The sequence below is a fragment of the Coturnix japonica genome, chromosome 4 (assembly GCF_001577835.2).
Source record: "Coturnix japonica isolate 7356 chromosome 4, Coturnix japonica 2.1, whole genome shotgun sequence".
NCBI classification, from domain to species: domain Eukaryota; kingdom Metazoa; phylum Chordata; class Aves; order Galliformes; family Phasianidae; genus Coturnix; species Coturnix japonica.
In genome coordinates this window covers 59,549,267-59,576,962 of record NC_029519.1, presented here as the reverse complement: position 1 = coordinate 59,576,962, position 27,696 = coordinate 59,549,267, and the positions used below count along the sequence as shown (strand labels likewise).

Below are 27,696 nucleotides of genomic sequence, written 5' to 3'. Positions count from 1 at the left end.
ACAGGACACAAGGCAATCTAATCTAAAAGTCATTATCCTAACTCATGCTGAAAAATAAGGGGCATAGCTGAGCATCATACAGCTCCTGGGAAAATGCATTTCTAAAGTGTGACCAGTTCTTCTGGAGCCCATATATAGTGAACACGACTCTTAGGAATATTTTCTTGCTTTATTTATAGGTACACAATACCATGTCTTAAAAGTTGGCATTTGAGATTTATTTCTACCATCTCCAACATTTTAAATTGATTTCCCCATCCTTCAGTTAAAAACTTACGTTGTAATAACCTGGGAATAAATCTGAAGGTGCTTCAAGGTTTTCATCTGAGAGGAAATCTGTGTTGTAAGATGTGAAGTGTTTTTCAACTCAGTCCTTTAATAGTCTGATGCAGCATAAATCTTTTGGTGTGTCAGCTCTAACTTTAACAGCCAGTCTGATAGCAATGTTTGACTTTGTTTCTCTGAAAAACTCTGGAGGAATAACAAGAATCCATTTAGGTAAGGGCAAGAATGGCTGGCCCTTTATTTTTCTCACTTTTAAGAAAGTACATTGTGTTTGCTAATGGATAACTCCAGAAAAATGATCAGTCTACAGGAATCTTTCAATTCTCTGACCATTTAGCAAAGCTCTTTCCCATTCCAACAGCAACAGTAAGACTCCAGGCTAAAGGGCATGGGGTTATAGTTCTTCTCTGATGCAGATTGTAATCACATTCTAGCTGCTCTTTATTCTGTTGAGATTTAGCTGTTCTCAGTAAATTTGGCAAGGTTGGTGCTTTAGCCAGGTACAGTTTGGTCATGTAGTCATGTATGTGTATATTCTACCAAGATGACTCATACAAAATGTGTTCCCTTAAGGCACTGGAGAGACTATCAGCCCTGGTGGTAAAATATTCCCTGAAGTCACTTAAAATGCCACAACTGCAGTGAAACAAAAATCAAGATTCAGCAGTTTCCCCATATTTAAGCACACCCACACCTCGCACTCAAAAGCATTCTTATGGCCATTAACATCAATGTTTGGAGCCTTAGTCTGGCTCCAGATGAATTCAAAGCAAGCTGAATGGAAGCAACATCAGCTACGGAGTTTATTTTATGTAAAATATAAACATGTTAACAGGAGAAAATACTGATTTCTTATGTTACAACCTTAATATCCAACATGAGATTTATCTTACAGTTCTGCAGGTAGTGCATGGTTTAATTACATGTACATGATTAAAAAGAGTAGATACTCCGATACACACACACTGTGTATTGTATGCTTTACAAGAAATTCAGTATTTTTATGCGTCCCCAGTTGTATGCCCAATAGTTTTACTACTTCTTACTCTGTTTAAAAAACTAGCACAAAATATGTAAGTAGTTCTACTACCATTGCACCTTTAGGACCGGTTAGATAGGGACTATGTATTTACAGATATACACATTCAAAGCATCAGACAAACCAGCTCTTTCCATATTCCTGCCTCTGCTCTTCTTTCTTCCCTCCCTACACCCGTGTTCAGACAGTGATGTTGACTTTACTCCCAAAGCTCCTGTTAGTGCTCTTTAATGAAAGCCACTGAAGCTGGAAAATAATCTCTAGGAAAAGCACTTGAATGTGTAATACAGCAGCCCTGCAGTTGCTTTTACAGTTAGAACAAAAGCTGTGAGAAGATGAGAAAATAACATCTTACATGAACAGAATCCATCATGGGACTCTAGAATATGAATGCAGTGGCAAATAGAAAGCTGATGTTTGAGCACAGCCTCTTTAAGGAATGTATATGTTCTAAGGGTTTGGGGGATGAGGGAGAGTGAATGCAAACACTTCTGAATTATCTACTGTGGCAGACAAGGTGTTTAGTGAACTGCAAGGCATTTTCTCAGAGGGTTTGCTTCTGCCTTTTTGGAACCTCTGGGAGAAGGGGGTAAGGTTATCTAGAATGTAAAGCATCAATTTCATCTGGGTAAGCTGGAGGTTAAGGTGCTACATGTCAGTCCAGACCTACAGCACTACTACACTAACAGAATAATCTCTTGCTATTCAATAATCTTAAACATAGTGAAGCTGCCACCTGTAACAGGCTTCATCATATGCATTAGGCTGCCAAAACTTACCATTGTGAATGGCACAGAAAAGTTAATTTATTATATATTGTGCAATACTCCCAGCCCAGATAACCCAATGAAGTAGATTTATTAAAGAATTATAGCAACTCTGAGACCGTGAAATAAAGGGAGTTATGTGCAGTCTTATATTAAATCCCTCAGGCAAAGCCAGCAAACAAACCTCCTAGGGGGTAAAGGATCATTAGTGTGTGAAAAGGTGCTGGTTTAGCCCAGCTGGTCCCATCAGGTGGGCACATACCTCCTGGTAGGTGTTATCTGACCTGGTAAGCAAAAGGGCTGTGTTAATCTAAATTGTTCTTGTGGCTGGGTTCAAGTAATCTCTTTGAAGTAATGCATGTTAGCTGGAAAGAAATTAAAAGCATGTCTATTGAGGCTTGCCAAGGGACATTTAAATATTCAGTGCCATGTTAAACTGAGAAAAAATAATGCAGCAACAGAAAAAGTCCAGGGCTTTTCATTGATCAAACAGAATACTATGTCTAAAAACCTAACAATAAATCTTGCTCCAGAAAAATGAAGTAGTTTTCTGACATGGCTACACCAGCACTGCTCCATAAGGAATGTCCAGTGCCTCTGATAGATGGAATGCTATTTTGTTTTAACACCAGCACATACCCTGCTTCCAATCTTCCCTTTATACAAACCAAAGTGGGGAGAGGAAACATGTGAAAAGATTTCTCTCTTTGCTGTACACACAAAGGTCACAAATAAATGCAGCTCCTCAGGTTGCTCATGTTTGAGACTACACAGAGAGCAGATAAAATGGCAAAGAGCAATACGTGCGTTATTGGTAGAATACTGGCTTCATTGTTTAGTACAAAAGACTTTTCCTGTAAGAAGCGGAGCTTCTCAACATTATGATTATTGATAGCTGTAACAGATGGAAGGATTGCAATTGTTTCCAGATGGGCTAGCAGGTAAGAGTGCAACTAAGACTGTGAAACATACAGTGCTATTGCATTCATCAGGTATGTATTGTTATACAAGCTGAGAGGACAGGCATGCAGTAAATACTGCATACTTGTTACTTATGAACAAATATGTATGAACAAATCCGGTCTTCCCGAAGTTCCACTCAACTAGAACTCCAAAGATAGGTATGGAAATTGGGTTGTAACTAGATGATATGCTGGATCATAAGCAAAGGGTTCCAAAGCAAAAGAATACAAAGCAAAAAGCCAACAGCAGAGTGATAAGCTGATTGGAATTTCACAAGATTGACATCAATGCTTAAAGTGCTTGGGTTATTTACATGTAAAAACTCAAAGTACATACAAATTAAAATAGAGAACTAATATTATTAACCGCTTAAATTATTATACAGATACATTAACAGGGCAACAATAAAAGAAATAAATTAAAACAGAATTTGATAAAAAGTACTAACATGGAATGAAGCTAAAACTAAAACCTGATATTTCTAATACACATTCAGCTGCAAGACACTGCTCCAACTCACCAGCCACAAGCAGCAAAAACAAAGAGGCAAAACAAGAAGGGTCTGCTGCTGAGAGGCATCACATCACAGGTAGCTGCAAGTTATCAGCTCAGGTCCCACATACATGATGCTGTAACAAGTCATGTCTGATGATGAAAGAGAGGTGTGGCAGCACTTTAGGAGCCACCATGTAACACAGATTCTAATTGCAGCTTTGATCTTTAATATCTTAGTCTAACATGAAGGAAACACCTACTGCTTTTGTTTTCTTCACCCCAACTGCTAAAGGAATAAGATCTTTAAGATGTTATATCTGTTTCTCTGCTGTTACTGAAGATTAATACAGAATTGATGAGAGTCATTTTGGGACTGCAACAAGGTGTTCTGCTTCACTGAGATGCTTCTCCATCACTCCTTCTCCTGCCTCCCTCTGCTGTGTCTCAGAAATAGAAATTACATAAAACCCTGACAGCTTGCTCTGTAGAAAAATTAAGGTCTGAGCTCATCCTCTAAGATAAGCGATTAATCCACACTGCAGTGCTTCCTTCAGTTTGGTGGGAAAACGGCATAGGATGGAACTGTTCTTTTCTGAGTAAGAACATGGTAATTTTTAAATGGGTAACACTTAGCAGCAGCAGCAGGGCGTGAAAGAGGTAGAGAACTTCAGATGCCATTAGGCCTAATACACTCAAAACCAAATGCTATATAAGCAGCAACTTTAGGGAAGCACAGGGCACTGTTAGACGTGTACTATCTTTTTATTTTCAGTTTGCTGGCTGAAAAGCTGTGATTGTCCTAGATATTTTACCATTCTTCTGTAAGGAACTGGATGTGTATGTATAAGCATGAGAGGAAGGACTGCATTTTATTTAATCAAATAAAACACTGTAGATCATACTATTGCTCCTGCAAAAATCCTAATCCTGCAAAACTCACACAGGTGTTTTTAATTTGGCATAGGCCAGAACTTCTCCTGCCCGAAGCAAAACTGTGATGGACAGCTTTTGCCAGACTGAAGTCAAGACATTCAGCGTGCTGTAAGTTGGATATGATGTATAGAACTATAAGTGCAACGTTTTGGGATTGAAAGAAATACCCCTTAATTTAGCCGTTACTTGCATAACGTGAGCATTCCGTGATATTTCAGAGTTAATGTCAGAACACTGATGGTGGACTGGTGTCATATCAGTTCCATGATCTTTCATGAGATGAACCTTTTCAATAATTTGTCATAGATCTTGTGCATTTCTTGGTAGTTATAGCAGAAGATTTGGGTGCTTCATTTTTGAGCATGGTTTCCATACTTGATGGTAAATTCATTCTATGAATTTTGCTCTCAATAACATGTAGCAATTATCTGCATGTTTTACAACCTAGAGCTGTCTTGCAGCTGGAGAAAAGCAAAGAGCATTCTATAATTTATCATTTAAATAGTACTTCATAGAATCACCAAGGTTGGAAAAGACCTCTGAGATCATCCAGTCCAACCAATAATTAATAATTTGTCAGATAAGCTAATTCAAAAAAATTTAACAAATATCCTAAAATTGGACCAATTTTAATGTTATTCTTATGCAAAATGACTTCATGTATAAACATGAGCTGCATTAAAGATGCCTTTTTGTTGCTTGTTTGGAAACTGAAGGATGCCCTATGAATGTTCAGCATTAGGCCATGAAGTACGGACCCTTGGACCAACACTGGCGAATGCTGGTCTGGAAGCTGCCTTCGTTCATGAGCAGGAAATGCTCTTGTTTTAAAAGGCAATTAATTATTATATTTTTAATGTGGAAATTTGGAATGCACATAAATGAATTCATCAAATAAGGATTTACAGGTTTAACTTTTCTCCTGTAGAATGTCTGTCTTTTTTGTTGCAGACAGAACATTTCACTCCATCATCGATACAAGAACAAGAATGGCATCCTAATTATGCGTATCTGTAGCCTGCATAACAACCTTCATTCACATGAGTGATCTCTGAAGAGCTCCGCTATTCATGTACCCAAGGACCCCGAGGTTACTCTACATCTTTTTTTTTTTTTTTTTTTTTGTACTAGTATAATGACATGATAAACCACAAAAAAAATGTCATATGAAAAGCTCACTTCTGTTCCTCCTTCAGTGTAAAGTGCTACATTTCCTTGGTTTGCAAAATGGCCATAGATAAATCCGTCTTTTCAATCAACGTTGGTGTAGAAGCTAGTATTCCACTTTCCCCATTATTCAATGAGAAGATATTTCACATTCACAGTAGATTACAGTGGAAAAATATTTTTCCTACAGAAAACTAAAATAGATTTAGCTGTGGTTCAGAAGCAGTTTTCTGAAACACTGACTACCAGGCTTCTAAAAGAAAAGTACCAAAAGCAACACTGTCTCATAAATACTGAACGAGAGTGAATAAAACGTAACAATTAAAAATATATTTTGTGAGATGAGAAAGTGTCCTTGCAAATACTAGAACCAGTTCTTGGTTGCCCTTAAGACAACAGGAGGTTTTATGCTGTTGATTTAATTTGGATAGGCATTTGGGTGATAAGGTTCAAGCACTGTACAACTGTGTCAAACCAAGCAATAGAGATACCTAGTGCTACCTGTGTCTCATCCTGCTTTCTATTCCTTCTCATACCCTACTGACACATTCTTCTACACTCTTTCTTTGCCTTATTCCAGTATGTGTGTTTGATGGTTTTATTAACCACTGTACGACTACATAGCCAGCCAAATTCACCCAGTAAAATCAGAAACAGTAGAACTTAGTCTGATCAAAATGCTGTCTAATATTCAATAATAATAATAATGTAGGATGGAGCCCTGTTTTATGTAGTGTACCAACAGCACACCTGTAGCTGGACTGTGTAATTTCAGTCCTCGCAGATATATTGTACAAGAGCAGCATTGTTATATCTGAAAACTCAAGTCAAGAACGTATTATATTGTTTTAACAGAACAATAAACTTAATCTCTATAAATGCAGTTCATCTGTGTGTTACATGTGTCATCATACTGACTTTATTCCAGTGCTCTGTAAGTTCTGAAATCTCACATCACCTGTACTATCACATTGACTGGGCATACAATATTGCTTAGTTCCATTGTAATTTATATTCCTCTATGTGAACTTGAGGCCTAACATTATACACTGAAAGTTTTTAACAACCCCAAAGCTTAAATGATTTTGGAAGATTAACTTCCTTCACAGTTGAGAGTAGCACATAAAAAAACAAAACAACAAAAAAAAAACCCAACCTATGGCAATTCCAGTAATTATGAAGCAGATTTTTTCCCCCTTATATTTAAATTGGTTAAGTAAGTCAATGCACTCCAAAATCATTTAGAAAGCTTTTAACAACTTTGGGCTAAACACAGTGAGCTCTTCCATATAAAATACTGCTCTATCTGGATTTGGTTTAATAGTCCAATTCTTTTGATGCGTTATGTTATTCCATACAAATTCCACTAAAAACTGACTACAATTAACTTCTCAATTAGACTTAAGAACAACAAACTACCCTCCCTGCCTGAAAGAAAGTTCTGTACATCAAAAATGAACAGTTATGGTGAATAGCACATAGGCCATTTAATGAGAGACAGGAGATATAGTTTTTCAGCCATACAAGACGAGGTCTTTGTAAAAGTCAGTTCATTGGGCCATCACCTTCTTTGCCTGCAGAGCTGTTGTGTGCAGTTGTCACAGTTTCCCAAGTCACTCTCTTGACTGGTAGAATAAAATATAACCAGATTCCGAATTTTTTGATATATCAGAGGTCAGTCCATAAAATTCTTCAATTGCTTGAGCATCTATTTTCTGTAAAATAAATAGAATCATTTAACGTATTGCTAAAAGAAATGCCAAGCATAGATTAAAAAGCTATATAGAAACAGAGGGCAAATTCATTTATATGTTTTAGAGCAGCAATCAGCAAGTTCTCTTTGCAGTGAAATGGTAATTAGTGTTCAGGTGCTAAACCCTACTGATTGCTGTCATTGAAATCAATAGGAACATTCACCTTGGAGAACCTAAAGGAATTAGGCTTTTTCAACTAACACAGTCTGTTTGGAATGCAGTAGTAAACAAAAAACTCAAATGTGGCCTCATCTTTCTGAAAAGTGACAGAAACCCTCTTCAAGACATGCTTAATTTCCAATGGTCCTGAAGATCCAATTCTTAATTTACTCCAATGGATTTAAACCTGGGGAACTAAACTCAGGACCCCAGTTATGCCAGGTGCCACAGTGACATAAAGGGTTTGCTTGGGAATGAATTGTGCTATGTGTAGATAACCTGTAATAGCTGTAGACCACATCCTTCACTAATTTTCATCCAGACAATCCAAGACTGACTACAAAGTTCAGATGCTCTTATAACCTCCAAATTGTTGAAGAAATAAAACTCCAAACAACCCTAACTTCAATCAACCTAATTTTGCCAAGTGATGTTGTCAGACTGTAAAATAGTTCCTATATGTTCTAAGTTTTAATGAATTAACTTGATCTTATTATGCTTAAAAAAATATTCTAAATTAAACACTCAAAATGCAATATTAAAAATGTTTCATGTTGCTTTAAAGTAAAACAGCTCTCTCTTACACTGACAGGGTGAGAACTACACCATTAATCATTCTGTTTGCAATCTATCTTCCTGACAGAGCCATGCCAAACGTCACATTACAACCAAGCTGTGGCTTTGCAGACTAGTAATCTATACACAGATCTGGATCAGAATTTTAATTCCAAACAAAGAGAACATAAACTCAAATGTTGTGCTCATGGCCTTCAGCATACTGACCTCTACAATGTCATCATCAAACAAGAGCCAAAATCCGTGACTTTTCACGATAGTAATATAATGCCCACGATTCGGTCCACTGAAAAGGTAAATGAAGAAAACCCAATATAACACTAGAAAGTACTACTGGGTCGATTTTGATAAGTCACATGTCCATAAAAAAGCAAGTAAAATTATAGTTACATGCTAAGAAGAATACAGTAAACCCATTTCTAGCAGTACAGTATATATGTTCTCTTTTTTTCTGCCTCATTGCAATGACCTAGTCAACTAAATGCATAATGTGCTGTTTTGATTTGTGCTATGACCATCTGCAAATTGATCTACACAGTACTTAACAATTTCCTCATAGCTGGCATCAACTATGGCAAATATTTTTAAAATGACACGAATTAATTTTAAGGGGAAATTGTTTGAAAATATCAGCCATGAATAGTAACTTACTTATTGTTTTTGAGATTAAAGGAGAACAAGATATTTCTCTAGCCCCAAGGATTTGTCTGTTTGTTTCATGTCTGACAATGCTTCGCTCCTGAGAAGCTTTAACAAAGGTATCGTTTTCATTGTCCTGACAGGAACAGGCCGATCTGCTGCAGAGCCTACATACTAAAAGCCCATAGCCCTTCTGGATCCAAGCTCTCTAACTGGAGTGATGAGGAAAGAGTCAGCTTCCTCCTTCCTTTCTCCTGATTTCAGTCTGGTGACTTTGGGAGACTGAAGCACTGTTTTTCAAAGAGGTACGGATTTACTGTGAGAAAGGGTAGCTAAGAACTTCAGGCCAAGATATACACAAGCTGGGGCAGCAGCACAGCTTATATCCCCTCTTGCACTCTCCCTCCATTTTGTCAGGCATGCCTCATCCTTGACAAAATGCCTGGAACCTGTAATAGCTTGGGATATATGTGAAGGAGTCTTACCTTCCACAGTGAACAACAACAGCTACTAAGTCGTACATTCGGTCTAAGTTGACAGCATCACCAGACGTGTTGAAGAGACGTAATTCCAGGGGAAATACTACACGGTAAGACAGCTTAGTATACCTGTGCAATTGTTCCATGTACTTGAATCTCTTGAGGTGTAAGGCAAGAATCATTGGCAACTTTTTTACTCGCATCCTGTGAAACCATAAGAACGCACATGTCCAATTCATAGCCACTCTTTCTTAATGAATAAATGTTTGCATTAGAAAAACACCTTGTAAGAAACAGTAGTATACTAGCAGTAGCTTCTACACTAAGTGGTGTGATAGCCTTGAGTCTGTCTGCAAGTTCTCTGGCCCACGCAGATAATGCATGTGGGGTGTAAATTCTAGAAACTTGATAAATGTTAAAAAGAAGGCTTGTCAAAGTCCAGGAGCAAGATACTGAAACCACCTTGCTCTTTGCTTACCTTTTCTGTGCATCTTGTTTACTGCAGCAGGTTTCACAGTAGTATTTCTGCTCACTACATAATGTCTCTGTGTTACTGAAGTCTCTGTAAGTAAATACAATTATCAGTTCCACAAAGTTCTTAATGCTTTTGCCCCAGTGCCACGCTTGGACTGTGGAACTGGAATCCTAAAAAGACACACAGGATGAAATCTTGTTTCCACTGAAATCCAGTTTTCTAAAGCACTAAAAGCAACTGTACTGGGATTTGCAAAGGGACTTACAGTATCTGGCTGTAGTGACAGCTTTGCATTAGGTGCTGAGACTCTCTATGCAATACCAGAAAAGGGTCAACTGTCTCTAAATAGGACCTATATCCTCATCTCTTACATGTCAAGGAGCTGCCTAGATTTCAGTGTAGATAGGCACCCATCCAGTGCCTTTTCAACTTATTTATAGAACAGAACATCTTCCAGCACACTTCTTTCATCCCCAGGTAGTTCACGTTTTATAGTGTTCTCCTGTAAGATAAGCCTGAATTTTCTTATGCAGAAAAATAAACTCAACTTGGGCTTCTGCATCCCCCAACCTCTGAACATTTATCCAGAAGTTATGTGGTTATACCTTTATGATATCTAAAAAGGAAAGCGTCAGCTAGTATGGTGGTTTTTGTATATATCACTAAAGTAAATATGCTTAGAAAAATTTCTAAACAGAGCTATTGAAGGGAGGCAGAGTTGGCTTAATTGTGCTGCACAGTTCGCAGAAAAGATTTGTCAGAAGTCTCAACGTTTATACGCTTTGGAACAGAACTTTAGGTGTCTAAAAATCTTAACAGGAAAAAAATGACAGTTGTTTGTTTTGCCACCTCTAGTGTTACATTGCAACTAGGCAGGTGTTTTGAGAACTGCAAAGGCAGGCATAAGCACCTATCGTCCAGTTTAGACACAGGAGGTTTTTTTGTGACTGGTCTTTAAATAGAGTATTCTATCATTCAAACACCTTGGGTTGGAAGGGACCTTAAAGCTTATGGAGCTCCTACACCCTACTTGGGCAGAGACATCTCCTGCTAGATCAGGTTGTCCAGAGCCCCATCCAACCCAGCTTAGAGCACTTGCAGGGATGAAGCATCCATGGCACTCAGCTTCTTCTGTGGGCAACCTATGTCAGGGCATCACCACCCTCAAAGAGAATACTTTCTTTGCATTATCTAATCTAAATCAAACTACCCTCTTATCTATCCTCTACCTTCTGCCTAAAAGGCTGTTACCGTATTCTACTAAAGCAGGTGAGACACAGTCATAGAACCTAGAGGCATTACTTGTTTACTGACTCAGCATATTAATTTATTTGCCTGTACCAAGAAAAAAACAAGTAGCCCACATACAAGCAGTAAGTATTTTCTTGGGGGAAGAGATGTATGGAGGAAAATTAAATGTTTTTTTTGCCCTTCAAGAGTGCAATTTCTGTAGTTGTTACATCAATCAAGAATTCTCAGCATGGTACTCCTAAAACTTGTTTCACACTTAAAAATAAGAGCTACAGGCTTCAGAAACCTCAACTGCAGAATGAGTTGCAAGACATTTCTAACTTCCTCCTATTCCATTAATGGGCCAATCTGCATCTGTTTATATGGCATTTTAACGAAAAAGAGGAATTTACTCTCTCAGGACATGCTAATTCATCACTGACCCTCTACACTCCCATATTTTTAGAATTCATTTACTGAAATGTTGTATTGCATGGATTTTCTTTAATGTATCACAGAATCACAGAATTGTAGGGGTTGGAAGGGACCTCTAGAGATCATCGAGTCCAACCCCGTGTACCCCATGTACCTTTTCAATGCAGTAGTTTTTAAAGCTGTAAAGACACAGCAGAGCAGTTACCTTTGCAATAGCTATTTCTCAGGACACTTGTGTCCACAGAGAAATCACTGCCATCTGATTCAGGAATTGGTTTATACCTTGTATGCTTTCTCTTTCTGCAACTCCATAGTTGATGTGAGGTATCAGGCAACGCTTCCTAGGCATTCCAGAACAGCTGTTTCAGCAGTTGTTAAATGTTGGCAGCAAATTTGGAGCTTGAATGAGTAATTTGGCCAATTCATAATCATTACTTTAAAGCAGTAATATACTGTCTTAAACATAGGTACCTGCCTATTGCGTCAGTGCCAAAAGTCCAGATATTTTGTATCCCTCAGAGTAACCATTCATGCAAATCTGAAAATCACATAGATCTCTGAAGGATTTGTTTAATAAATAGGCATGAAATATGAGCAGAACTGACTTAAAAAGTTATCACTATAATTTTAGGATGAGATGTGAATAAGAAATTTACATGGCACAAAAGAAGACTTTGGGAATCTTTTGCCCTCTAAGGACTTTAGTGCTCTACAAAGCACACACTGACTTTTAATACACACATAAATCCTAATCAACAAAGCACTTGACTAAAAGCTTAAAGATAAGCACACACGAACCTCTTTGAAACCAATTATTATTCTGCAGCGATTCTTCCAGATGACAAGGCAATCAATTTTTCCCCAAGAGAGAAATTGTTTTTTCTTTTCCAAACACATACATTGAAAGCAAGAGTAAAACAAAATACATTAATGTGTATTTTGTCACTAGAGGAAGAATTCAGCTTAAAGTAATATTCTTTTGCTTAGGAAAAGTTCAAAACACAATTCTATTCCACTTCTCTCTACTGCATCTACTAGATTTGGAAAATATAACAAAGTCAGACAGAAACATTCATCAAAAGGATGCATTCATTTACCTTAGACAGTGTGTAATTGATGTGTTCTGCTCCACATCAACAGAAAGGTCAAGAAAATCTTCATCTTTGCTACTAACCTGTAGCAAAAAAATATACATGTAAAGCAGATTTAGTAAAACATCCTGCATCCAAATGCTGTATATATCTATGTGCAAATGATAAAAGATGGAACAGTTTCTCATAACAAATTACACAAAGTATTTATTTCAATATATATATTTTTTTTCCTAGATATTTATTCTGCCAAATAAGCAACCAGACTGATCCAGTTTCCAACTTCTGTCTGCTCCAGTTATCCAAACCCACTGACCACGGGCTGGTGACTGCACTTTGCTTCCACTCAACAGGGAGCATCATTCCATACGTTAGCTCTGGTTGATGTAGTACATATGTTCTACTGTTACACTATACAGCCCAGCTCCTTATTATACTAGAATTTTATCTGTGTATAATGTATTACATTATGTAATCTCTGTTTACACCCTACATGATTATTTCCACTATTAAGAATACTGTGAATACTGTGAATATTGGTTATTTTTCAGATGAGATTAACTAAGACTGTAGCATAATTACTGCAGATGAATTTAGTCATAATCATAACAACCAATTCTGTTCATAAAATGTTGTATGAACACTCCATATTTTGCTCTGTGTGAATGCATTTCTTTAGTTCAAATCCAGAACTTCAGCGAGGGGCTCAATCTGCTGTTCTGACCCCAAACATCTATGCTCAAATTTCTGCAGGTCTGTGGGTGTGGGAATTATGTACTGCTCTGAGCTCATCTTCACATTATGTCATCCCATAAACATGGTGAATGAAGTCCAAATCAACCCTGAACCCAGAGGAACACCTTTAGCAGGATGAATGTTGATATTATCAAGGATGCACAGAGGCATAAAGTACAATAAAATGAACAGCAGTTCTTCAAGCAAAAATCCTCTCTGAGATATGATTCTATCTGAAGAGCAGAGGAAACCACAAAACTGGCAGCAATCAGCTGTAGTGTAAACACATAGAGAGAATTCAAAAATAGAGCAACAAAACCTCAGAGAACATTGTGTCTCTGCTGCTGGAAGTAGAGGTCTGTCAGGCATACGGCATATCAAGAGGGAGTTTTAATTCTTGGAAAAGTCTTTGGCAAATAAAGCATTTCATCTGAATGCCACTAAGAAGTTAGGAATCCTGATACTGATTTCAGCATGTAACATATTACTCCAAGGGGGAGATGAGTCCATTCAAGCTAGAATAATACAACTATGACTAGAAGTCACTGGAAACACATATTCAGACTGCACTCTTTGTGAGAATGAGAACTACTGGAATCTGAATGATTCCACAGGCACAATACATTCATATTTCATCACCTTTTAATTCATTTTATTGTTTCCCAAAGATTTCGAGGTACCATAATAAAAGAAAAACATAAACAACTGTAGAAATATACTGGGCAGAACACCATATTTCTGCATTCAGAGGAAGCTTAAGACATGCTTTCCTACAGCAGCAGCACTTTGTTCATTACAGTTTGACTGAGCAAACATAGGATGTTAATTGAGAACCAGGCCACAAATGTTTGAAGAAGCTTGTCTGTCAAAAAAATCCTATCATTCCACTTTTTTTTAAGTCTTGCTACTACTCTGTGAGCTATCATAATAGAAATATACTAAAGAATTAATTTTCAGTCTCTTCCTCTCACATTTTCTCTGTGACAGCCTTGTTCCAGATTTGGTCCACCCCATTTCCCAAACTGATTGTCACTTTATCACTCTTCCCTGTCCCTGAACACAAGCTCCCAAGAAGTCATTTTCTTGGAGTACAGTGTTATCATTTATGATTAAAGAATATCAGGATATGTTCTTCTAGACTTTTATCTCACCTAAATTTGGCTGCCTAGAGATAGACATTAAACTTCAGCCTGCTGTTGGAAGATGATTTCTCTGGGCACCTCCTTCCACCTTCATGCAGATAATCTAAAGCTGTGTTTTCTTTAGAAAAGTTCCACAGTAGCAATACTAGTCTGAGTTGGAAACATTGTTCTTAGGAGAGATCAGTTTGTTGGCCCGATTTACAACACTGCTGCACAAACAATTGCAACAGCTCAGTGCAAGGACTGGAATGAGAACAAGCTGTACTGTGTAGATGGAATACCTGATACTGCTCAGACTTTTATCTCACAGAACAGCCTGGAGACAGATGGAGAGAGATTCCTGAAGAAGATCCTTTGCAAACTCTATCAGCTATAGAAGGTGCTGAGAAAACTAGTTCATCCTTGACACCTCCCTTTCACAAAGCAAAAGTTAGGTAAGATTTGCAAACTAAGTTGCAATCTTCTGAGACTTCAAATATAAGAGACTTCCACCATTCTTTTAAGAATGTTTCAGAAGACAAAAGAACACATACGGTTTGTTAATAATAAATCCTTTGTCAGCCACATTCTTCAAAATGAATGAATGCAAATCCATCTTAATTTTCCACTGGTTCTTGGAATAACAATGCAAATACCTTCTCCTGAAGTTACAGTGGTAGAGAAGGATACCGATTAATTAGCAGGGGTTCTAAGTGTAGAGTTACATGTTATGACAGCCAGACTTGGCAAAGGCTAGCCAAGAAACACCTAGAAAAATAAATTTTTAGAAAAGAATATACTCACTTCAAGAAGTAAAGTCTACAGGAATATCCACAATTCTCAGATGTCTGAAAAGATTCATATATTATACATATAAAATGTATCTATCTATTAAAGGGCAACAACCAAAAAACAATCTATCCCAATGCTTACGGTTTCACAGTTCAAACATCTAGTTTCGTTAGTCAGTGTTCCCTGAAAAATCTCATGCACCCAGGTGAGTTCTTGCTTATTGTTCTCTTCAGCTTCGTTCATGTTGCCATTTTTCAGCTTCCCGTTTTGCTTCTCCTGTTTCTTCTCCTCCTGCAAAATGTCGGCGATTGTATTCAGCAAGTAATTTAAAAACTCGTGGGCATCCTGCTGCATGTAGTTGTCAAAGAGATCTGTGAAGAAGAGAGTCAAGATTTCTACAGCTCAGTATACCTTTTATTTCAAGAAATCAAACTAAAACCACTGTTTTCCGAATCCTTGCTCAGCAAAATACTTAGAATTGTGCCAAAGAAAAGTACACTGGATTCAGAGAAGCTGCTTTGAGGGAAGGCTTCATCTCACATAATTTTAGTGTGTCTAAAAGACCAGGGTTGTATTTGGAGTAAGCTGTGTAGGCTCCCATTACAGTCAGTGAAGAAAGCAAGAGGGTGGTCCTCAGTGCAGCCAACTATCTGTGCCCACTGTACAAGAAAATCTGTGACTACAAAGGCAACTTACATTCATTCTTTACACCCACTGCTTAACATTAGGCATTACTGATTCCCACCCATACATTCTACATCACTGAGTTTGGACAGTGCAACACTTGGCTGGGGAAAATGAAGATGCTGGATGCAAACATATAGTATTAATAATAATGTCATCTGACAAAGCTTATTTTTCACACACAAGTCTGATGAGGACAGACTTCTCTTTCATACAAAATGCTTTCTGGAGCATAGGCTACCCCAGTGGTGATGAAAAACAGGCTTCTTCCCTAGTGGAGGCTTAACTTGCCCACCATGCTGAAGAAAAACAATTTGCATTCCCAAGAAATGTGTGTTTTTATTCCTCTACTCCTGGAAAAAGCCCACATGGATTTCCTCATAAATACTGTACAGTTCTCAGCTTTGCAGCAGCCAGCCTGAACACAGAAGCACATTAATATATCCCAAATCTGGCCCTAATTTGAAAAAGCTGAAAACATAAGACCCGGTCCCAAAAGGTGATCCCAGCAGTGTAGGGGCATTTATCACTAAGATGATTTGGAGCTGACTTTGTCACTGTTTACAATGCCTGCTTTGCAATGGACAGTCTGCCCATTTACATGCTGTCACCAGGAGGCAATTTTTCCCAGGTGTTAACTCACAATTCTTTCTTCTCTTCATTCAAAGCTCCCTTGTTTCCAAGCACAACACCCACACTGATATGAATCCAGGCTGAAAAGGAACTGTGTGGCAGGCTTCCTTACTTCAAGACATTCCTACCATCCCTTAGGAAGAAACACTAAAAGATCAGGCATATACTGTTGCCAGTGTGGTGCTCAAAAAGGGGCTGATGCTTTGCAAAGTCAGACTGCACCCAATGCTCCTAGGAACAACAGCAGTGGCTGACATGCAGTCCACTGAAAAACCCCCCAAACACATTTTCCTGCCCTCCAGGGTGTTTTGGGCTTGTAAATGCCTGTAGCCCTAGCAGGCCACAATGCTTTAGTACTGCCAGCTGCCCGCAGCGTTTCTCTCTGCCATGCCACATTAAAAGTTAGAAAAAAACTGGGGCAGAATGCCACCCTCTTCCCAGCCTTAGCTGACTGCTTAGTGTGATCTATCATACCGTGCACTAAATGACCTCTGAGAACTCAGGAAATCTGGCGTAGCTATTTCAAGCATAACACTGAGTAACAGCTACTATAATATTAGTATCTAAAACCAAAAAACTGCTAAAAGTCCTTTCCAGACCTAACCTGACCACCTGACTAATATGACCACCTTACCCAATGTTTAGATTTCCCTGATCAGCTTACAGATATCTAAGAGAATTCCAGTTCCACACTTACCGTTCTCTTTTCGTAACCTTGATATGAACTTCTTTGGTGGAATAACTCCGACTTTCTTCTTCTGAGTAGCAATACTGTGGAAAAGATCTGCCAGGCAAGTCAAGAGGTTTTCCTTCTTTTTCTGTTGGGCCTTGTATGATAACACATTTTCCCGAAATGGCCGGCAGAAATACAATGCCTGCAGCACGGAGTTACAGTAGCAGGTGTTTCCAAACTGCCATGTAAAAGCAAAAACAATCTTAATCTCTGTACATCACAAGAAACTACTCAACATCTGTCTTCTGTGACACAGCCATTTTGCCAGGTGGCTGCTGTAGGAATATATTTCCACACCCATCCCAACAATGCATAGGAAAACACGTGAAATTATGGTGTTCTAATTTAACTCAGATATAATGTAAAAATTCTACTTGCAGGAGATGCATTTATTGCAATGGATCTCCTTATACTTGCTCCCATATATCAGTATATTCCTGCTAGGCTCCATCTTAGTGCTCAGTAGGAGACCTCGGAGATCACTGTATCTGAACCTTTATACACTTCCATAACTTTCTACCAAAAATTAGAGACTGTCCCTCATACCTTATAGGTAAAGTAGACTTCTAACTTTATCAAGTTTACGTTCTAACCACTGGAAACATTTGTAGAACACTAAACTGTTTTCTCTGGGAACTATGAAGCTATCTTCAAAACGTCTTTAAACAGTTTTGCAGCGCATTCTGCCTAAAACTGGCACGGGCACAGCACTTTTTCAACACAAGGCGATCCTGCCTTACAGCAGCATTGAAATGAAAAAAAAAAAAAAAAGTAAAATTCACAAAAAACATAGTTTTATATAGCATTTGTCCATAGAAAATGTTACTTACATTGACCAATCCAAAGTAGTGTTCATTGATGGGAAACTGCTCTGGGCCAATGTCTTTTTCCAGAGCAGAGGCATTGGTGCCCTAAGGAAAGAGGGAAGAATTAGTGTAAACTATTAAAATCTAAAATAAAGTCATGGGCATCAGAAGAGAAATGCTCTTTTTCTTTTCAGTTACAATGAGCCAAGCTAACTCTACCCTACTATGGCCAAGCACAACAGTCACCTGAGCCAACACAAATATTTGCAATTGTAGGTAGTGAAGCTGGCCTGACCTGGGTGCTGTGACGATGGCTGACTTGAAGTGAACAGATCACAGCAACAGTGGTCCTCCCCCCACACACCTCTCCTTTAATTCATACCTTGTACTCAAGCAGCTGGATCCCATTACACTCTTGTCTCATAAAGATACTTGACTTCTAAAGTTATCTTGGATAAACCAGTTTTAGATGTTCAGCAGGTTTTCTAAGCATTACCAAAATTCTTCTGCATCCCTTCTAATTTGTCAGAGGACTTTAACAAAACCTGAGCTCCAGAACAGCACCTTGCTCTAATAGGAATAGCACAGAAGTTAAAAGTAAGCATAATACAGGTGGAATTTTATTCTAACATTGAAAGCTGCATAAGACTGAGCACTGCCATGCTTCTTGGTCACTGCCTCTAATTATATTCAGCTGTGTCTTCATTTCAGCAGTAAAGTCGCTTTCACAGCTACTGGTCTGTAAAGTACAATCACTATATTGTGTGTTACCTGCAGCTTGACTGTATGTAAATGCCTATTTTTAACAAGCTTAGATCACCGAGCTAACAGGCTGCAATGCTGCTAGTGCCAGTGCTGTCACTCCTTGCTACTCTATAAACATACAGATCTCTGCAGGACATCAGTAAAAATGCTTTATTTGGAGGAGTATTCTCTATGTACATTTATTCAAGATATGCTGGTTAGCCAGTTCTCAGTCTGATAATTGCTTTACTGGCATCGAAGGGCTGTTTTCTTACTGAACTTGCCCCACAGTAGGTAGCATTAATATATTAAGCCTTAGTAATTTCTGTCACATAAGAATGGCACAGTTGGCTGACTTTTATTACAACATATAAACTGCAACCACAAAGATACCAACATATAAAACTTCATTATCCTTTTGCTCTTTACCAGCAGCCTCCTGTACTCGTATTTGTTTTGTTTCTTTCTGAGACTGACATCAGATTGTATTTACACAAGACCGTGCCGACTCCATTCGGAATAAAAAAGAATTACATGCAGCATTTTTCCTTAGTGCTCTGAAATGATCTTTGCTCCTGAGGTTTGTTCAATATTGGCTCAGAGAGCTCATCAGTTAAAATTTTTAAATGCAGTGTTAATCAGATTTAGTAATTCTGGTGTTTCTTCTCAACATCCGTCTTTTATTTCCTTCCTGCACCTAATATCAACACTGCTTGCTCTATTAGATTATTATTTCATATCAGTCCATCAGAGGAAGGTGATTTTACTCAATGGAATCAGCAGTGTGAAACCCAGCACTGGTGCTCCTTAACAACCTGTAAGCCTTGAAAATAAAGAAGCTTCTTCAAGCTGGCAGCTTCCAGAAAAGCTCCAAAGCTTGTGTGTTTCATAAACCCTTACCAAATCTCTTCCTTTCTCTTACAAGCACAGAGCTTATTTCTTAGACCAGCTGTAGAATATTTCCCATTCATTCCCTTTGAGACCATAGTAATTCACCTGCACAAGGCTCCATGAAAAGATTAAAAAATATGTTGGATGTCCTTGGAGGGCTCTACTAAGACTCAGTGAGAAACTCAGAGAAGGAAGGATCAGTACAAAGCCATTCCTGGCTATGTTTCAACTGAGATGACAGTGTGATAATTATGTAAGTTCCATATGAGGATCAGGTTTTTTTGCTTGGAGAGGCAGCCTTGCCAAAAATGCACACATTCAGCAAAGCATCTGAGTTCCCATGAGGGAGGAAAATGATAGACATTTGCCTATCTGATACTAACAGCAAAGCAAACAGCTGCTGGTGTAATCAAAGCCTTGGCTGATAGAAGAAAAATCAGAATATAGAAGATCAATGCAACTTCTGAAGAAAACCATCCTCATATAGATTCATGGCACAGCATTCAAACCAAAGCACAAGTTTTCTTCAATTATACATTTAGCATTCAAATTAAATTCTCTAAATTAAGAATGAAATTGGATGCGGGTTGTTTTTTTCCATTTCTGCAGGAAGATTTTTTTAAGCTGGAAAAAATTCTCCATCTAGAATTCTTGGGAAATAACACCTCTCAAAAGTGACCTCCCACTCTTTTACAGAACACGGGTTAGTGTATGCTGTTAGAATATAAGTGCTTGGCTAACTAGTTGCTCCACTGTCACTCCTTTGCTTTTCCCCAGGCTTAGGTTTCTTACTTCAGAGGATACCAGATGGTTCTGACAAATCTTTTTCAGTGTTAAAATTATCTTGAACAGATTGAGAAAAACAGAAGAACCCAGGATTTAGCAAACAAAACTATCATTAAAAAAAACAAACAAATCCATGATGTACACTAACTTATCTTCATACAAAATCACTGCGAGGAAGTTTCCAACAGCTGTTCTATGAGTGAGCTACACTTCACTCTACAAAACAAGGCCTTGGCGGTTGCAAATGTAAAATGAAGCTCCATGTCCATCTCCCAGTGAAACTTGGGAGCTAAATACAGTCCTTGTATAAGCAGCCAGAACTTCACTGACTTCTCCAGGAGCTGTGCCTTCTTATACCAAAGTCCAAGAATATATATGTTAGAGAAAAAGGAGAGTAGGGAAAGAGACCTATCCTTCAAAGCAACTTACGTTTATTCTTTGGAGGACGAAAATCTTGACAGACTCTTAAGTAGACTCAAACCGTGGCACGCAACATTAATTTCTATATGTTACATATTTCAAGCTCTTCAAAAGCAGTTGATATGATGACACAAAGAATAGTTGGTAATATTCTAATCCAAGTAAGCCAGAAACTGTACATTCAAGCCAGGCTTAAGCTAAAAAAAAAGTCTGATGAGAGATGTGCTAAATGTGCATATTGTCTATCTATAGCAGTGTTCAACCATGACTACTTACACTGGGTTTTAAGCATGATTGTCCTTGTTCCCAGGCCCAGAAAGTCACTTTGCTCATTTCTGTAAGCAGAAGACTGGTAAACACTACAAGGGCAGGTATCATATGGATGAGATCAAGCTCTTTTTGGCGTTGCACAATGACTGGACAAGGAACAATGGGCACTAAGTGGAACACAGGAAATTCTGTGGAGGCATGAGGAAAATCTTTACTTTCACTGGAACAGGTTGCCTAGAATGATTATGGAGTCTCCTGTGAAGATATTCAAAACCCACTTGGATGCTTTCCTGTGTGACCTGTAGGAGGTTGGACTGGATGATCTCCAGAGGTCCCTTCCAATCCCCATGACTCTGTGATAATGTTGCTAAAATTTTAACTTGCACTTTACATCATATGAAACAGGGTGGGTTTTTTGTTTTGCTTTGTTTTTTTTAAGTAAAACAAAAACAGACAAACAAAGCATCTGATTCCTTTGGACTTAAGCTTATATAGAACAGTGCAGGAAAAATAAACCGGAAAAAAAATGGAAAAACCCACATCACATTAAATCATTAAGTCATACAAAGCAAAATAGCCAAACTGCAATCATTCTATGGAGGATGAGAAATAAACAGTGCCAAAATGAAAGATGCTGCTAACACAGTATAGCAAATCAGACCTGATTTTGTATTCTGATGGATCTATAGCTATGTCACTAACTTTCTAGGAATACATACATGTTTCGGTTAAAGAAAAGGAGTGCCGGAAAGAAATTGGAAAGATTCCTAAGTCACCTATGGAAAACCTATTACATAGCTATTTTCCCAATGAACGGAAACACAATATGAATTACTACCACATTAGAAAATACAAAGAATGAAACAAAAGAGATTTTGTTCACAAGAAAATCTAAACAAAATAAGACATAAGAAACATAAAAGTTGAATTGTGAAAACAGATATTTAACAAGTATATTAAGAACAAGAAGTCAACAAAAGATGACAAAGTAGGGCTTCAGATAACATACACAACTGTGAACTAGAAATTCTTTCTCTTCGTATTCAAGCAAAGTGAAAGCAATGTGCTAGAAATAGTGTTGTTTCCTGGAGGAAGAAACTGAAGACTTAAACTAAGGGTGATGCTGGAGCTGGTAGAAGACAAATTGGAACAAAAATAGATATGGCTTTAGGGCCAGGCAGCCTGAGTTCTGGAATTTCGAAAGGCATAGCATATGGAATGGGAGAGAAAAGAAAGGTAAAGAAAGATGTGGAAGGCACCCTGACCAGCAAATGGCTGTGACAAATAACTGGCAAGAGAGCACGTGATGGTAAAAAAATCCAAACTTATTTACCAGAAGCAACACAAAGAGAGTATGAGAAGAGTGAGAGAGATCACACTGGGCAGTATTTATGCAATGGTCCTCAATGCATCACATATGCTCAGCGTAGGACTGGGAACAACCTTGACTTCCAGAGAGAAACAGGAATACTTGAACACACTTCCTTCAAAATTCACAAGTATGAAATGTCAAATCTGTAACATTTTTGCAATTTTTAAAGTAACAAACAAACAAACAAAAAAAAAAAAGTTTAATTTAGCCAGATTAGTATCTTTTTTTCCTGCAAATAAACATTTTATTATTTCATCAGAACAGCTATTTTGAGTTCTTGTTGCCAAGAGATAGAAGAGGAAAGAGAGGGTGCCATGAAAAACAGAGAGGATTGTAGTAAACAGTAAAAGAACAGACCTAGAAGTCAGTACGTGATCGTATTTTTGGAAGACAGTTGATTTAAAATAATAATTGTGCTTATTTTCCTTAGAGTGTTCTGACTATGAAGACAGATTATACAGGCTTTAGTTGTCTGACTCTTTCTTTTTTCTGGATGCACTGAACTGTCTCCAAACACTTGTGAACATATTGCATATACCAGGAATAACTTCAGCTCTTTCTTTGTGTTGTTACCAAGAATCAGGAAAAAAAAGTCCTAAAATCTGAGGCCTAAAATCCTGAATCTCTTGACTATTCTGTCCAAAATTTTAAAAAAACTCTGTCTTATATGCCTTAAAGGACAAGTATTGAATGCAAGATTCTAGTGGAGACCTACAAGCTCCATATTTAAATCCATAAGCAATTTTGGTTTTAAATATTGACCTTTAAAGTTTCCATAATTATGCATCATTTAACAAACTGCAATTCAGTATTCTCTTATGAATCTGTCTCCATTCTTAGTTTATTTGTTCTTGTATTAGTGGCATTTGAGCTTTTTCCTGGAGCAAACAGCAATAATTTTAATAATTATTAATTATTAATATAATATTAATAATAATCCCACCATTTCCCCAGGGTGGGGGAGTTGACATCTCTGGCAGTGTTCAAGAGGCAGTGACACAAGAGGTGTCTGGATGAGGAGCTCCAAGATATGGCTTAGTGGCTTGCTGTAGCTACGGTAATAGGAGGACAATTGAACTAGATGATCTTGTAGGTCCTTTCCAACCTCTTGATTCTATGATTCCCACTTCACATGTCCTCTAATACTACAAGTATCTTTCTTGGAATTCTGATGGAAAGAATACTTTCTCACTTTAGTGCCCATTTGGCAGCCATACTGTCAAGGTTTCTCGTTACTTCATAAAAACTCTACAGTAATTAGACTTCACATGCCTTACATTTGTCATCTTTCATTTCTGTATTTCCTGTAGGTCATGCTGGAATTGCACATTGCTTGTACTGTCTGTATTCATATTTTCAGATGTAGCAATTTATTTTCCTTAATCAAACTGCAACATTTTAAAAAAGAATATCTATGTAACATCTACTGAGAGCAACTATGAGGTATCTTAGAAGATATTTTGTGCCAGAAGCCATCGGTGTGTGTTCAAAATGTACTGCTCATCAATTTGGAAGGGCATGCTGAAGTGCAGATCAGATTATTTGAAATACTCTTATAAAATGATGAAAGAGGAAACTAATATCTGTTTTCAGCAGAACTCTAAAAGATATTTAGGAGAAACACGGCCCACAGATCTTGTTAGCCATCTTCACAAAAATATGTCAATACATTCTGAAATGGCCAGATGCTGTTTGCTGCACGTAACAGTAATATTCCCCAGGCCATGGCTGCTGCATGAACTCAAGGCTGTGTCAAAATCTCATAAATACGGAAATATACTGCAGGGAGTTTCAATGAGCAGCAATCTTAAAATGACAGCATGCCTCTCTGCCTTTAAACCAGTGTTCTGTATTTGAATTGTCTGGAATATCCCATAAAATGGCGTCAAAGAGGATTACAGTGTACTGTGGTCTAAAATCACACCTCTAGTTCATGTCCAGAGCCTATGAGGCTGACATGACATGGGGTATTGATATTCCTTCTAAGAGTTTCTTCAACTTATTCTTCTTTGCTTCTACTGTGTCTACCCGACCCAAAAGCTGGTAATTGCCCATTGCAGACCTCCTGCTGTGCTCAGGCAGTATACAGCCCTACGGATGACCTCCCACCATCTGCAAGGCAGTAAGAGGAACTTTCTGGGAGCCGGATCTCCATCTTTGCCACCAGTTCCTTCATGTAGAGAGTTGTTCATCACCCTCTAGCCCCAGAGGAAGTAATTTTACCTCCTTGGCTTTGTTAACCAAGCCAGCGAATAACTAATGCTACTATAATTGTAAATGGGAGAGGGGGGTGGCAAACTGGGGAAAAACAACAAAGTAATTTTAAGTCTAGAAGTTGCGCATTTCAATATATGCCATTAATACGCATGCCAAGTGGAATGGATAAACCTGTTTTTCTTACTGGTTAGTTCTGACCGTGTTTCCCTCAGCATATGGGAGTTCATCCATGAATACATAGTGCTGGATCTCCTTTGCAAGCAAGTTGAAAACTGTCCCTGGCTTTCTTTGCTTCACTACACTTGCTTTGCCTACTTCTTAGCCACAGACTGTGAGTGGCTCAGTTCTTCAAGCACCATGTTATATCGCAGGAAAAAGACTGGGGAATATAGGTCTCTGGTAGATTTCCACAGATACCTTCTGTCAGTCTAGAACTGCAATAATAGTTTATACAAACAAAAGGTTTGCTTGTGTAACTCTCAAGTCCTATTCTTACAGAGAGATGTCCCAGCTCTTCTTACAGTCCACTACTTTATCTAAGTGGGCTCATCTTTAGAGGAGCCATAATGCAGAGTTACTGGTATCTCCAGTAGTTTATGTTTAGCTTCAAGGCCCAGATTCCTGTAAGCTTCTGAAAAGCCCAGCATTTGTATCCTACAATGAATTAATAATCCCATGGGTTATGAAGAGAAGACTGAATGTCACCAGTATAACACAACGTCTCTATAAGCTTTAAAGCATTATTACTGTTAAATCAACTTCACCCTCAGTTTCAGCATTGATACTGCGAGCCAGAATTGTCTTGAACTATGAGCTCTTGTGTGAGACTTCAGTTCTTCCATTTCTGACATGCCACTTTTGCAGGATCTAATGGTAGCAGCTGAGCAGCACACCTTTAGAATAAACCCAGCAATTTTGCTCTATCTGTGCAGGTTTGGGGAGAAGCAGACTGTATGCAAGCACATGCTTGAAGCACATGAAAGAAATCACGGAGCTCCTAGGATTTAAGCCAGTGCTAAAGCCTTACAATCATCTAACAGCCTCCAGCTCCCCTTCATGCAGTGCTTTGTTGCAGTATCCCTGACCCCCAGGACTGGAAGGTATTAAGAGCGGTGAAAAGCTGCCATTGCCACAGAAGGGGGAGCAGCTCACACCCCACGCTCCCTCCCCAGCCCTGCTGACCCGCGGGAGTCGGGCCTCTGGGCTGTGCCCGCTGCCTTACCCCGGAGGCAGGCTCCGTTCTCCAGGGCAGCTGAAAGGTATGTGTGGCATTGCCAGCACAAGGCATGCTGGGGCACCACATGGAGGGAAGCTGGCAACTGTGTGGAGCTGCTCTTGAAGAACCTGGAAATAAGGGGGAAAAATACAGACTAAACCAACAAAATGTGCAGCAATTGGCTTCTCTTCTGTTTGCACTGGTGTGCTTAGCACTCACTCATGTCTTTGGCAAGCGTACTGCCATCTCAGTGCACTTCCACTGATGTACTTTAAGCTCTCCCCCACCATGAAGTTTTAGAAATCCAAACCAAATCAGCTGCTCTGAGTCAGTAGAGTCAGGACTGCAAACAGATATAGGCACAGTGAAGAAATGGTCTTTTCAACTATTCCTGGGCTGGGAATGGCAAAGCTTGAACACAGCAAGCAAACATATTAATATTTCCTTATTTCTTCCTCATTACACAGTGTGAGTTAGAGAAAGTCAAGTGCTTTGAGAGTCAGCTGTAAGCAGCAATCTTCTCTGAATGGCACCCAGCAGGAGAAAATCCCTGACAGCAACCGAAGCTGAGACTTCCTATGGGAGCCCCCAGTCTCGGGACCAAAGCCTCTTACACCGGTTCCGTGCATTCCCCAGGGGCTGCTGGCCGCGTGAGCCTCAGGGTGCCTGCCTGGAGGGATTTATTGGGCTCACTGAGCCGGGTACGCACTCGGAGCCTAACTCCGGGGTTCCTCGGCAGCGTTCTTAGGGCAGGAAGAGGAAGGGCGAAAAGGAGGAAGGACAGGCGGCCGCGGCTCCGTCTTCAACGTGAGACGGTCGGCGCCCGCCCCGCTCCCGTCGGTGCCTCCGTCCGTCCCCGGGACGATCCTCCGGGCCTCGGCTGCTTCCCGGCTGAGCCTGCCCGGCTCCCCGCCTCCGCTTCCTCCTCCTCCCGGCGCCCCCGGGCAGCCCCCGCCGGCCCCAGCAGGCCTGCCGTACCGCCCCGCCCGCCGGCACTCACCATATTACAGATGGAGGCGATGTTTCTGACAGTCATTAGTCTAAAGGTTGCAGCGATCCCACACCGCCATCTTTACGAGGTGAAAACGGCCCCGCTCATGGTGGGAAGAGCGCAGGAAGGCAGAGGGGGCGACGGCGGCTCCGACTCGGGGCTGGGATGAGCGGGAGGAAGGCCTGCCCGCGCCCCGCGGCGCAGCGGGGAGGAAGGAGCTCGCCGCCCTCCTTCCTCCTCCTCCCACGGGCGAGTGACCGGCAGCTTTAGCGGCGCGGCTGGAGCAGCCGCATCTCCGCTCCTCCCGCCCCTGCCTTCTGCACGGGCCGCAGGGCCCTGGGCTCCTGCCGGAGCGCTCAGCCGCGCCTCTGCGCCAGCCGGCCCAGCGTTAATCCCTGCCTTCCTCCTCCTCCTCCTCCTGCTGCTCCTCCTCACCCGACGGCTGCAGCTCCATCGCGGCGCGGCACCGGGCCGGACAGTGAGCGGCACCCGGCACCGCTGCGGCCAACGCGACTCGGGGAGGGGCGCGGGGTGCCCTGCGGAGGCAGTGCGGGGCGCCGCGATGCCCCTGGGGCGGCCGCCGAACTCGGGTTAAAGGGCACGAGAGATGCCATTTGAAGGCAGGAGGGACAACGAGGCGGAGAGCAGGCAGGCAGGGCGACGCAGCTTGTGACAGTGACAGCACCACTGTGCTTTGGGATGTGCTCTTCACACCCAGCTTGAAGGACTATTCTATGTGCTTTGTGGTCGCTGCCACTCAGTCACAAATTTACAGGACGTTCATTTACACAACACTGC

The 27,696-nt window shown here is 39.9% G+C and overlaps 1 protein-coding gene across 2 annotated transcripts; it reads right to left on the bottom strand.

The window, feature by feature from the left end:
• Nucleotides 1–1,064: 1,064 nt before the first annotated feature.
• USP46 (ubiquitin specific peptidase 46) lies at nucleotides 1,065–27,379 on the bottom strand. 2 transcript variants are annotated; one of them, XM_015862297.2, is made up of 10 exons: nucleotides 26,908–27,379; nucleotides 25,914–26,035; nucleotides 18,016–18,096; nucleotides 17,150–17,363; nucleotides 15,277–15,506; nucleotides 12,494–12,570; nucleotides 9,735–9,818; nucleotides 9,263–9,460; nucleotides 8,346–8,424; nucleotides 1,065–7,364 (listed from the first exon to the last, which is right to left on the bottom strand). In XM_015862297.2, the coding sequence occupies exons 2-10, from the start codon at nucleotides 25,992–25,994 to the stop codon at nucleotides 7,263–7,265; spliced, it is 1,146 nt and encodes a 381-aa protein (XP_015717783.1). In that variant the 5' UTR covers nucleotides 25,995–26,035; nucleotides 26,908–27,379; the 3' UTR covers nucleotides 1,065–7,262. The 2 variants fall into 2 exon arrangements, with proteins under 2 accessions (XP_015717783.1, XP_015717785.1); XM_015862299.2 differs by lacking the exon at nucleotides 25,914–26,035 and having other exon boundaries at nucleotides 26,908–27,374.
• Nucleotides 27,380–27,696: the final 317 nt, after the last annotated feature.